Consider the following 13,790-nt stretch of genomic DNA (forward strand, 5'->3'; position numbering starts at 1 on the left):
TGAGGGAGAGATATCCTTCACACACTCCAGACCCCTATTTCATTCATTCCAGAGCCAACTCTTTAGCATTCAAAATAAATCACTGGTTTGAGTCTAGGCTCAATCCGGTGCTTGCCACAGAAAGCAATACTTCCAAAGATTTTCTGCCAGCATATTTATTTAAACTATCTTAGCCTTCCTTCCTTCCTCTACAGGAGCCAGTTACAAGGCACAGTAGGATTACATTTCCTGGTCGTGGACAAGTGATGCCATAATTCTAAAGCAAGCAGATCTGTGGCTGGACTTAGTTAAAACCGAGAGCTTCCAACCTTTCGGACATCAATAGAACCATTTAATGACAAGGTCAGCCCTGAAGCTTTAATATTCAGATATAAAAGAACGCTAATACAAATGAAAAGCCATACCAACTTCATAACCACATGACATTTATTAGAGCATGTTCATGTATAAAATGATCTAATGTACTGGTGGGTGATTGCAGCTTTAAGTAAACAAAATCAGATGCTGATTGAGAAATGTAATTTGAATACTAGCAGAAATCAAGTCTTAGTGGAGAATGACAGACTAATCCACACAACAGGAGACTGAATGTAAAACTGTTCAGTAAGCTGGCAACGAAGACCTGCAAGAAAAAGCTCCTGTGATGGCTCTCAGAACCAACAGCACTTTTGCCCTTCCCTAGGACAGGATTCGCCTCCAGTGCTAGAACTGAACAATGCAAGGGGGACAAGGTGGCATTTACGGTATCTAGAAAGTTGCCTTGAAAAGTGAAGTATGCAACAACAAAAAAAGAGGGCTTAACAGAGGAGCAAGAAGAATATCAGAATCCATCCACAGTATATTCAAACTCAGGTCAGGTTCTCACTATAAGGCAGTCTTAGTGCAAACCTCCTTCCTTCCTCTGCCCATTGATCTTAAGATTCAAACAGTCAGGTCTACTTCTGGAAGATACCCATGTAGATAGTCTTGTATATATTTTAAAAATATTCCTGGACAAGATCCATGAATATGAATCATAAGTAGCCTAAACTAGTGTATAGTCCATAATGCATTATTACTACCTACCTATAATCACAAAAAATCAAAACTGTAGCCCAATCTATTCCCACCGTGGAATAGTTCCATGTACAAGACATTAGCTGCCCTCATTATATTAATTTTTTTCAATTATTTATTAAAAATGAAAAATGAGCTGTGTTTGTACTACAAACACCTATAGAAACCCCTAAGTAACTGAGTTCTGAATTATGTCTTGAGTTATTTTGTGCATTTAGACCACTGAACTCTGAGGTAGGCTCTGAGAAGTTAATTAGTTAGCTAATCAAAACATTAAGGTGCTCTTAAAATTGTGTCATTTTAAAAGTTAAACAAACAAACCAGGTATACCCAACAATCATCAACAGGAGTTATAATCTGAAAGTTTTAAGAAATAATCTGAAGATTCTGGTCATAACTGAACTAAGGAACCAAAGTTTAAAACACCCCAATGACCTGGTTAAAAACATTAATACTTAATACAATCAGTTTACTGAAGTCAAACCTTTAATTTTCTTAAAACAAGCCAAAGACAACCATCACATTCTGTGCTCTATAATAAATTCCACAGAGTTTTCCTCCTGCCAAGAGCCTCATGATGGCTACTATCTTAAAACTGTATATTGTCAAATGGAAGACAAGTCACAAATTGAACAGATCTCATTTGGAGAGGGCAACAAAGTGGGCACAAATTAATTACTAGGTTCACCCTTTAGCAAAGAGAGGTTAGTTGTCACTGTAGTGGAGAAGGTCACAGAAAGGATTCAAGGGTTGAACAGTCTTGAACTGCTTAATATTGTGATGGCTTTTTTAAGTTCCAGGAAAGAAACACTTTTTTAAAAAAATAAATCAACACAGACTCAATTTCTCTTCTCAGAAGCCGTGAAGCTTGTCCCATCTCCTCAGACCTTGGGTATAAAAGCAGGCTCAGTTTACCTCCCCACAGTCCATCAGAGGATGTTTCTTAAAGTGTTCTTCAATCACTTATGACAACTGATTTGGCTTATTTTATCAATCATAATGGATGGCAGTGTAGAAGATTATCCAGACAACCTAGAAGGGAGCACAGAAAAAGAAAGACAGCATCAGCAAGAGTCCTTACTCTGTACCACCACATGCCCACAAAAGTCCTATTTTGCTTTCTTCTTTTTGGAATAACAAAGTTTCACCACAGTCCTGTGGTCAAGAAGAAACTTTACAAGAGGAGTCAGCATTCCAACTGTTAGAAATTACATTGATTCCAGTAGTGAGAAAGAACTGCTTCCTCTCCTCAGGTATCTGTTTCTCTGACATACACTGAGACAAAGATATATTTATTTATTTGTTTGTTTGTTTGTTATTCAAATTTATACCCCGCCCTCCCCTGTAGGGCTCAGGGCGGCTTACAAGGCAAGATAATACTTGCAACATAAAACAACAGTACAAAAATACCAATATATATACATATATATATATATGCCTGTGTGCGTTAAGAATAGTGCCCATGTTTAAATCCAGAACATACCCAGAACTTCAGCATTCTAAATAACTGATAGAGCAATCTTACCCTGTTACTTTGGTCTAAGCCCACTAGATTCACTCTTCACAGGACTGCACTGTAAAACTCCAGAAAACCTGTTTGCCCTCTTTTGTCACTAGTATGTATGTATGTATTTATTTATTTATTTAATTTGACTTGTATCCCGCCCTCCCTGCCAGGGCAGGCTCAGGGCAGCTTACATTAAAAAGTTAAAATTCATTAAAACATGGATGTATAAACACAATACAACATCATAAAAACTCATGAACAGGTCACAAATACAGATAAAATGCTGGTAAAGTGCTGGTAAAGTGGTGACATCCCACTAGGCCATGATAGATGATAACAAAGTATGGCCACAGTCAGTGTCCAATATATCACAGGCTGTTGATGTTAATATAAAGGGCCTTAGCTGTTATTGGTAGCAGCTCCTAATCAAAGGCCTGGTGGAAGAGCCCCGTTTCACAGGCCGTGCAGATTTTAAGCTACTTTGTACAGTGAGCAGAGTCAAATGGCAAAGTTTTTCTTGGCCAACTGTTCAAAGTGGTACAGGACAAGGATATCACTTTTTAATGTTTCCTATCAACTCCATGTACACAGAAAGATGTGTTAGGGAGATGACCAGGATGTGCTTTACATGTGCAAACAGCTTTTTTTGACAGGGAAGCACATACATACACATGAGTACAAAAACATTTTCAGCCTCAAGTGATACTCGTAAGGAAAAGCTTTGCCTACTTGATTCATAAGAACATAAGAGACACCAATGTTGGATCAGGCCAAAGGCCCATCTAGTCCAACACTCTGTCACACAGTGTCCAAAAATACCAGGTGCCATCAGGAGGTCCACCAGTGGGGCCAGGACATTAGAAGCCCTACCACTGTTGGCCCCCCCAAGCACCAAGAAGACAGAGCATCACTTGCCCCAGAGCCCCTATCTTCTAATGTACCTACCAAACTCTATGACAAACAATACATACAACCAGGGGTCATTTCGTAGAAAAAGAGCTAGGGGAACTCATTAGCATAACTCATTAGCATATGCCACACCCCCTGACATCTGGGGCCCGGCGGTGGACCTGCAAGGCAGGCGGAAGTGCAGGCAGAAGGCAGGCAGGCAGGGGTGGGGAGAGGCGGGGAGGGAGCAACTTACCCTCCCTCCTCCTGGCTGAATGAGGGCTGGAAGCGGGGCGGCCAGAAGCAGGGGGTGGGGCTTCATTGTGTGCCCCGCCCCCCTGCACCTCACCCGGGGGAACTGTGTTCCCCCGCGTTCCCCCCCGAAATGACCTCTGCATACAACTCCCCAAAGCTGCATTCATATTGTGCAACTTATCTTTTTGTAACCTCATCTCTTCTCTGCTTCTTTTCCCACTAGTTAAACATGGAGTGATAATCTGCCTCTTATTTATATGCTGGCTTTGTGCATAAGGCCTCACATCTATGAACATGTAATATAGATTTACCAAAAACAATGCAAAAGATGTCATGAATCCTTCCTTTGTTAGCTCCCATGTTCCTCCATACTCCTCTTCATCTATCTGCTGAAAGCTACTAAAATAGAGGTATAGGACACCGGCATTTATGAGGCAGAATCTGGAGAAGAAGAAAAGAACAGCGATTGAAAGCCACCATTTTTAAATGACAATGTGAATTAAAATACTTCAGCCATGATCCATCAGGAAGATAACATGTGAAAGCCTCCATGAAATTGACAAGATACTTGAGAGCACAGCTCCCATGCACTTCGACACAGCATGCATAGGAGATCTTCCTGATGGCCTGAAGCCCATATGGCAGACAAACAAATCTATAAGCAGAGCTACAGCAAGCACCATCTAGAAATCCCAAAGCACTCTTTTGTATAACTGTGGAACCTGGCTACGTTGGAGAAATGAAATGTTTGCAAGGATTCCATATACTATGTTTACTAATTGCAGTTAGCACTCTACTTTTTAAAATTACTTATCACTAGTGATAGAAGAAATCATGGATTTCCAAGATACCAGTATAAATGTTCAGCCAAAGCTACCATTTTGGGTACAAATCCTGCAGAGTTGAAATGTGACTGTCATCCAGGTGGTATATCCTTGCTTCTTAAAGCACAGTGGGTTGGATCCAAACTGCATTGGAAATTTCCAGTGATTTTTTCCCCCTGCTACAGACCGCCCCCCAAGTCATTCCTCAGGATCCCCCACCCCCCAGGAGCAGCATGTCATGGAAATCAGCTGCAGTTGGAGATGAGAGGCAGGAAAGTTCCATTCTGCCATTGGAAAATTTATACTGGCTCCAACCCAACCACTATAGGCTTTCAATTGAGAATTCTCCATACATAGAGTGAACTTTTGGGGGGCATCCTTATTCTGTTCTAAGTACGAAATTAATATTATCTTCACTATTAACAATTTCCAATGTTTGTGCTTCCTTCAATCCTATCTATATTGAGCAAAAAAAATTAATCTTCTTTGACCTTCACACTCCCATATTTCATGCAAAATTCAATGCAAGAAAACTGCAGACTATCACCATTTAAAAGTTGATGACTTCCAGCAATTTACATGGAGAAAGGATTTCTATCATCCTGCCATCTGAAGTGCTTAACCTACTACTGCTACCAGCTGTACAATATTTAACAACAACAAAAAAAACAACTTACATTGCTATGCCTATAAATCCTTTTAGTGGAACAATGCCCCAGATCACTCCCAAAATAACAGCAATGATCTGCCGGAACCAGTAAATCACATCTAGAAACTCATCCTGCAGAGAAAAGACAAGATCAAAATTTGACATCATTGAATACCTCTGTAATTCATACACATATCTTCCAGAGTGGATCCTGTAAAAGCAGGAAAAAATAGGCTCTGAAGACATCTGGACTCCTTTTTCTTCAGAGCCTATTTATTATAATTGTTGAGAAGTGCATCAATTGCCCAAGACATCAGGACACTTGCTATTGATAGGTCTATCTTCTGTGAACAAGTTAAGTTTCACACAAGCTTGAAAAAACACCATAAACACAAACCACACCACCTTTAAGAAAGAGGTGTGCAGCACCGTAAAAGCCATAATGTTTATTATGGTGTAAGCTTTTTGTAGCCTGCATTCTTCAGATGCAGGAAGCATGTTCTTGGCAGACATATAGATACTAAAACAAAGGGGGAGGGGACCTAAACCGTGAGATTGAAAGGCCATAAAATACACTTTGTACCGTTTTTATACAATACTCAGCTGTACATAAAGAATAAAAAACACAGCAACCACAGTAGGCAATAACACCATATTTCCCCGTCTCCATACATATTTCTATCGCACATTCCTGCCAACGTGAGGCCACACTTGATGTCAGTTGAGAAAGTGTACCGTAGCTCACAAAAAGTTTTGGCACAACACATCCATAGAATTCCCCTGGAAAACTTTCACGGGAGAAACCAAGGAATGCAATCCTCTGCTATGGCACCACAATTTTCTTCCTTACAGGCCAGCATTTAAGTTAAGACAAGATGTTTTGCATCCACAGACTAGTCATCTACTTCTCCAGAGCTCCCCTCCACTGAGATTTCTTCTTGAGCCCCTGAGGAAGGGAGCGTGGACTCTCGAAAGCTCATCCCTGAAAACCTTGCTGTTCTCTAAGGTTCTGTGCGATTCGCTTCTAGCTCTACCGCAAAGCAACCCACGGCTACTCTCGGAAACCATCCTCAAAAGAGGAACTCCCACGTCTCCCTTCCATTCTCAGGACACTTTCGCAAGTGACAGGGCTGCCATATATAGCCTCGCCCGTAAGGCGATCCCTCCACTTAGCCGTCCTTTCTTCCCTTGCGGGGCGCCTCGTGCTGCCGGCCAAACTCGCCCCTTGTGACTGTCTCTACCCGGAGGCAGCCGCAGGACGAAATCACGACGGCCCGAGCAGTCCCCGGGCCCGGCCTCACCTTGTCCTCCCAGGCGGAGTCGCTCCGCAGCGCCTTGCTCCACAGCGAGCCCCGCAGGACTCCGCCGCCGTTGGCCACCAGGTGCTGCTGCGAGTGCGACGTCTGGTCCTCTTTCCGCCGGCCGCCGCTCATCGTCCCCCACCAGGCCCCGAACTCAGCGCGCCCCGCGATCACGGCACGGAAGCCACCCGCACACCCACGTGAGCGTCGGACCCGCGGCCTGACCAATGGCGACGGCTTTAGCCACGTGTCTCTCGTCACATGAGATGAGCGGACTACGGCCGGGGAAGAAGGCCATGTCCAAATACTGGCGTTGCTGTTGTGAGTCTCTGGCTTGATGAGCGCAGACTTGTGGCAGGGAAAGCGCACGGCAGCTGAGAGGGACCGTGAATGGCAGCCCGCCTGCAGCACTGTTTCTTTCCAATACGCACACAGGAGGGACTCCGAAGGCTGGCTTAAAATGGGCAGACTTGCCCCAGAACCTCCACATGCAGAGACAGCCTATCACTAAGTTCCCGTTCTAGGAAGCAACACTGGTTGAATCTCCAGGGCAACTGGCTTTTGGCGCTGTGTGATGCAGAATGCCGGACTGGATGGGCCACTGGGATGATCCAGCAGGGCGCCTCATACGCTCTTATTTGTACAGTTAAAACCCCGCAGGCTGACACACGATGTTTGATCAGAGAGTCCAGTCCTACTGTGTTCAGTGGGACTTTTTCTCAGGTAGTACTCACTGGGGAATTTGCTCAGTTAGTAAAGAGATTTGGATCCCTCCAGCGCCACCAAAAAGGCCAAACTAAAACTGAACACTTCACACACTCTCTAAGGTGCTACTGGAGCAGTTTGTGTCAGAGTTCTCTCAGCCCCACCTATATCACAAGGTGTCTGTTGTGGGGAGGGGAAGGGGATTGTAAGCTGCTCTGAGTGTGGTAGGGTAGTGAAGGGTGGGGTATAAATCCAATTTCCTCCTCCTCTTGTATTCAAAGTATGTATGTCATGTACCCTGTCATGTGAATTTACTGGCTGGGGTTTATATAACTCAGAAGGACTGTGATTGGCTGCAGACTGGAGAAGGTTAGGATACCGACTAAGCCTGGCTCCACCTGCAGTACAACCCTGATGCTGCCCTATTCTACACCAGTGCTGGAGTTACACCAGTGTGGTACTAGCACGGCTTGCTCCAGATATGCTGACATATCTCCCATTTACACTACATGTCTTCAATATAGCCTGGCATAGAAGTACATAGTGCAGTCAATAGCTCAACAGTGGGGAGAAGACAGGAAAACATTAGATGGGGGGCCCACATCTGAAAAGTCTGAGAAAGACATCCTTTTCTCCTTCATTCTAGCTGTATCTGAAGAACTGAGCAGTGACTCATGAAAGCTGCCACAAATGTTGTTAAGTCTTTAAGGTAGGGGTGCCAGGTCTGGGTTGGATAATACCTGGAGACTTTGGGGGTGGATCCAGGAGAGGCTGGGGTTTGGGGAGGGGAGGGGCTTCAGCATAGTACAATGCCATAGAGTCCATCCTCCAAAGCAGCCATTTTCTCCAGGGGAGCTGATCTCTGTCAGCTGGAGATCAGTTGTAAAAGTGGGAGATCCCCAGGCCCCACCTGGAGGCTGGCAACCCTACTTTAAGGTGCTACTGGAGTCTTACTGTTCTCTCCTTCTCCAATTGTCATTATTAGTAACTATGATTAAAACATCCATCCCACCTTTCTTCCCAAAGAAGTGAACATAGGTTCCCAGGAGGTCTCACATCTAGGGAGTGACTGGGTCCAGAATTATTCCGTGTCAGTAAGGGTGCTGCAGCACATACTCTCTGACTACACCCTGGGACAATACTTCTGCTGAAATCCTAAGAACATTTTTATTGGGAGTAAGTCCCATGGAATAAAATGGGACTTACCTCTGAGTAGACCAGATCAGGTGTTTTCCCTTTGTTTTATAAGAAAAAAATGTCTGTTGCAAAGGCTGACTTAAATGTCATACCAGTCTTGATTTCTTAATACAACCGTTTTTAAATTAAGAGCACATGATCTGAATGTGAAACACTTGCAACATGGAAGTACCTATTGTCAGAGAGCCAGGATTGCCTGACCTGACACTGCCTCAACTCAGTCATTTTGGTTGTGAAATGGCTCTAATCACAGGCAAAGGTTTGCAGTGATCACCCCTGGTGCTGAGCCAGCGTGGTATAATGTTAAACTAGGCTGGGGGAAGACTGGGGTTCAAATACCCACTCGTAGGAAACTGACTGGATGGCCTTGGGCCACACATTTGCTCTTCTAATCCACCTCACAGGGTCCTTAGTCGGATAAAGAGAACCAGCTGTCTTGGAGGAATGGTGGAACAGGTGAAAGCAAAGGACTCATCTAACCAATTCAATTGGCCCTAGATGAGCAACGTGTTAAAAGTAAGAGACAGCAACAATATATTTTGCATCTGAAACCACAGTGTCCAGTAAGTTGCTTTCTCATGAGGATCTTCAGACTCAGGTACAGCAAGTTTCAATAGATCTCTTTTACTTATTTTAATTTGCCACAAGGGGGCAGAAAGGTATAATCTTCCAGGGCTTCTACAATTGCCCATTCTTCTACCTTCCCCTGGGGAGCCTCTTTTTTTGCTAGGATCCCAAAATGCAGTCATTAGAAATAAAAGGCACTGGGGAATTTATAATATTTGCTTAACCCACTGGTCTCCTAGTAGGAGCAGAGCTCCTATAAACTCTGCAGTGCTTTAAGGCTCCTCTGCGGTGAAATATTGAAGTGCTGGACTGTTCAGCTGTTGCAACACTGGCAAAGCCAAACCTTTCTGTAGGCTTAGTTAAATAAAAAACAAACCCCTTCAGGGTTGAGCTGTGAGCAGGAAAGGGAAAACAATAAAAACCTCTGCAGAGTCTGGGCAAAAGAGGAGTGCATCAGAATGGGAACTTGACAGGAGCCACTCAAAGCATTCCCCTCAGGAAAGTTGTACTTTCTTACTGCACAGACACTTGCTGGTAACCTGTTGATTTGGTGCTTAATCCTGGAATTTACCTGCCCTTAATTGGATGGCACAATGTTTCTGCCAACTTCTCAGTGATTGGATGAAAAAAATAGTGTTGGGTACATGATTCAAAACAGGGCTGTCACCCCATAAAAGACATTTGAGCTGATTAGAGAAGTTATTAGGGATTGTGGTCTATGCTACTGTGTTCTTCTTACTGAAACAAGGATCCTACTATGTAATTTTTGTATCATTTAATGTGTCATGTTAAGACTTATGTTTTGTTTCAGTCATGTTTTCAGATTTATTTTAAATGAATTTTTAATAATTTTACAAAGACATAAAAATACAGTACACTACTACAATTATACATATAACATAGACAATCATCTTGCATACATATAAACATACACATGTTTTTAGATTTCTTTTTTTTTTGACCCCCCAAAGGGGAATTTTTTTATTTTTGCATTTTCTACACACTACATATATGGAATGGGGAAAGGAATACTAATGCCCTATCGCTATTACTATGGGAAATGGGTCAGGGAGATCTAGATACATATAATCTACTGGATAGGGGAAGGAAAGCTACCATTCTATTCTAAATCTCCTACTGGATATGGGGATAGGGTAAAGACTAATACAAATCACGATCTGAAAAGCTCAAAAAATAGATCTTTTTGACCTATTGGTACAGGTTATACAGAGATTAGTTCAATTATAAAGATATAAAGTTATTAGCTTGGCACAATTACTGTCCTTAGCACTCATGCTTTAGTTTTAGAGTCTTTTCTTCTTAGATTTCTTTGTTTTCTGCAGTTTGGGAGTGGCTACTCCTTTCTCAGATTCAAATGATTCTGATGATGAGGAAGTTTGACTTCTTGAGTCCTGTGAGCAGGACTCCTCTTCTTCTTCTTCCTCCACATCCGGTTTTAAATTCTTTCCCTTCTGCTTCTTTTTTACATTAAACATTTGATCCATAAATCTTTCTGCTTTTGGAACAGAGTCAATTTTATATTTTTTATCCTGGTAATTAAAAATCAACCTTTCTGGGAATAGCCATCTATACTGTGTTCCCTTTTTTTGCAGAGAGAGGGTAAGCATTCTGTATAGTTTCCTCCGTTTTCTTACTTCAAATGGGATGTCTTTCAAAAATTTTATCTCTTCATTCTTGATTTTTAAGGATTTCCCCATTGTTGACTTTAGCACCAGTTCTCTGGTTGATCGTTTAGTGAATTTTAAGTAGATTTCCCCTGGAAGTTTATTTTTCTTTATAAAATCCGGATAAGTCCTGTACGCCACATCCATTTCCTTAATTAAGTCTTCTTGTTTATAATCCATTAGTGGGGCCAAGGCAACCGCCAAGAGTTCCTTTAAGTCCTCATTCTTATCCTCAGGTATTCCATGAAAACATAGAACATACATGGATCTTTCCAGCTGGAGCTGTATTAGTTGAGTTGGTCTCTCCTTCTCTGCTTCGTCCACTCTTTTATTAATACACTCAGTCTGTTTTCCATCTTTTTCAACATTTTCTCGGTTGCTGTGGTTCTCTTGTCCATTTGCTTTAACTGTTTCTGCACATTGTCTAGTTTGGTGTAGAGAGTAGTCATCTGATCCATTAGAGGGCGCAGTGCATTTGCTAACAATGAAGAAAGGTCTGTAGATGCTTCCTGGTTCTGGGAGGGAGTCGTTGGTATGTTATTTCTGGTCATCAGTTTTTTCTCTAGCGCTCTCCGTCCTCTCCCAGCCATAATATCAACAAGAAGTAAGTTTTCCAAAACAAAGCAAAAGTTATACGTTTTAATTCCGCTTTGTATATTTTAGCAGCTTTTGCATTCGCTTAGCTTCTTATACGCTTGGTTTGGCTCAAAGTTTCTTTATTTTTGCTTTAAAACCGTTTTTACAGTTTACTCATATGGAGGGGGGGGGGCTTGAAATCTCCTCCTCCCGCGCTTCCAACTTAGGCACTTCCAATTACTACCAAGGCTCGATTCGCGTATTTTTCGCCTGAGCTTTCCTTAACTCACAGTTTGTAGCCTTGGAGATCTTTAGAAGTCTTTTTAGTAGCTTGGTCATGATAGCTTGCTCCGGCAGTCGTCTCTGGGCACCATGCTGGCTCCGCGGCGACGGTACCTATCGGGGAAGAAGGTGAGCCTCAATTCCTTGGGCGTCCCCTTGGAAGAGGCTCTCCTCAGCTCCCCAGGCTGGGGGTCTTCTACAGAGACCCCAGGGGGGTCCGGGGCAAACTCGAACCCCTGACGTCAGCCGGGTCTCGGTGCATCTCCATCTGAGCGAGATGAGACGCATCCGAGCAACGAAACGCTTACACCGGAAGTCATCTTTTTAGATTTCTGATTGGTTCTACAACCCAAATCCTATTGTATTGTTTGTTGAATACCCCATCCTGTCGATTGTATTGACCCACTCTGTGTAATCCGCCTTGAGTCCAAGTGGAAAAGGCGAACTATGAATGATGTGATAAATAAATAAATATCCCATTGCTTTGTGATTGTCTTCCATCAGTGGGTGAAGACTTTTTTGTTTTGTTTGGCATACCCCGCAAACTCTTATTGGCCCTCCTTCCTGGTTGTGTTTGTATGTCTGTATTTTTTTTAAAATATTTATATATACATTGTAAAATGCTATTTTAATGTTTAAAACAATTTAATGCTTTTATATTTGCCACCTTGGGGACCCTATTTGAGGGGAAAGGGAGCATTTAAATGTTTTAAATAAATAAACAAAAGGTTGCGGTGGTATAAAAGGCAATGATGTTATACAGGGTAGTGAAATCCTTGCCCTGAAAAATCCTAGTTTCTGATATTTCATCAGGCAGTTTGAAGACATTTTCAAAAAAAGAAAAGATTAAAACCCATATCAAAATATCAATTGGGAGGCCCTCCAAATTTCAAGAAATTGAGCATTTTTATCACACACAAAAATATGTCTCTAATCCAAGTAGACCAGGCATGGGGCTTCTGTATGTTCAAACAAATATTTTATTTGAATGAAAGATGTAGCTCCACAAGTTTTAGTAAAAAAATAATTCTATTTGTTTACTAAGACTAAGAATATAAAATCATCTGACCAGTGGTCCATCTAGTCCAGCATCCTGTTTCACACAGGGACCAACAAACAGGCCACAGAGGTCAAGAACTAGGGATTTCTGTCCCACAATGTAAATAAATTGCAATAACAAAGGTGAGGAAGTGAAGTGTCAGATGATGAGTCTTCTGGATTGCCAGTCTTCACGGGATGTTTTTGATGAATCCCTCCAGAGTGAGAGATGGAATACATGGGATAACCATTAGGTGGCAGTATTAAAATGTATTATTTTAAAAGTAAATTTAGTCTATTTTTAATATATCCAATATTAATTGTATCAATGGCTATACAGCAGAGCCACCTACTTTTCTGAGTGTTATGTCTGCTGACCGCTACCAGGGGCCAGCAAATACCCCAGAGCTTGACTCTGGAAGAACAATGGGGACCAGGCTCCTAGGCTTTCAACTTGGGAACCAATAGGACCGTGGCGGGAGATTTAAACCCACCAACGGGACCTAGGGGGGTGTCCCCAGGTGTGTATATAGTTGGCCAGCCGGCCGTTAGTCTTTGTCTTTGTTGTGTACCAATAAACCATGCTGATCACTACATCGGTCTCAGTGGTTTCTACATGCGTCTAACCCGCTACACTTCACTGAGAGGACCCTTCACATCCATTTACCTGGACCCGAAAGGCAGAGATCTTGTCTCAGTGAGAAAGAGGAACTATAAACTGGGGTGGTGTGTGGGGGGGGGGGCTGGAAATAGCTAAACAACTGTAAAGCAGTACTGAAAGACAGACCTACTGGCATTCCCTCTTTCATGTAACCCTTGGGTTGCAGTATTTCTCATGTTTACTTGGATGTAAGGTCCATGAACTCAGTGGGACTTGCTTCTGAGTAAATGCCCATAGGGCTGAACTGCAAAGACACAGGCTCTCCCTTCCCCTATTCAGCAATGGCCACACCGGTGATTAGATCTGGGCCTCAAGAGCAGCAGCTGCCCTGCAGCCGCCTTGGTCAAGCTCTGGTTTTCTTGGTTTCTTTTTAAATGTTTACCCCCCCTGGATTCTGTGGACACAATTGTCAGCAGAGTGTGGATACGGATTCTTTCAACAAATGTGTGAGCAAATAAAAAGGGCTATTCCATCATCATCATCTTAGATTTCTGAATGGCCCAATCCCACAAGCGGACTCTTGAGCGATTTACAGCTTTAAAACAGATAAAATCCAATCAACATGATAAAATTATTACAGTGCACTAATAAAACTACCA

At 42.6% G+C, this 13,790-nt stretch overlaps 1 protein-coding gene across 1 annotated transcript; it reads right to left on the minus strand.

Annotated features, from left to right (window-relative positions):
* Positions 1 to 264: 264 nt before the first annotated feature.
* On the minus strand, positions 265 to 6,690 carry LOC107112271 (chromosome unknown open reading frame, human C20orf24). Its single transcript, XM_015413396.1, has 4 exons — positions 6,481 to 6,690; positions 5,208 to 5,311; positions 4,018 to 4,147; positions 265 to 2,088 (listed from the first exon to the last, which is right to left on the minus strand). The coding sequence occupies exons 1-4, from the start codon at positions 6,610 to 6,612 to the stop codon at positions 2,047 to 2,049; spliced, it is 408 nt and encodes a 135-aa protein (XP_015268882.1). The 5' UTR covers positions 6,613 to 6,690; the 3' UTR covers positions 265 to 2,046.
* Positions 6,691 to 13,790: the final 7,100 nt, after the last annotated feature.

This window comes from Gekko japonicus, unplaced genomic scaffold, assembly GCF_001447785.1.
Source record: "Gekko japonicus isolate JY-2015 unplaced genomic scaffold, Gekko_japonicus_V1.1 scaffold79, whole genome shotgun sequence".
Lineage (NCBI taxonomy): Eukaryota > Metazoa > Chordata > Lepidosauria > Squamata > Gekkonidae > Gekko > Gekko japonicus.

Bases quoted from the DNA above. Each gene is read 5' to 3' on its own strand.
- LOC107112271 (XM_015413396.1), bottom strand. From the start codon at position 6,612: ATGAGCGGCGGCCGGCGGAAAGAGGACCAGACGTCGCACTCGCAGCAG. The intron at 5,312-6,480 runs GTGAGGCCGGGC...TTTTCTCTGCAG, and splicing joins ACTCCGCCTGGGAGGACAAG to GATGAGTTTCTAGATGTGAT. The intron at 4,148-5,207 runs GTAAGTTGTTTT...CTTCTTCTCCAG, and splicing joins GGATTTATAGGCATAGCAAT to ATTCTGCCTCATAAATGCCG.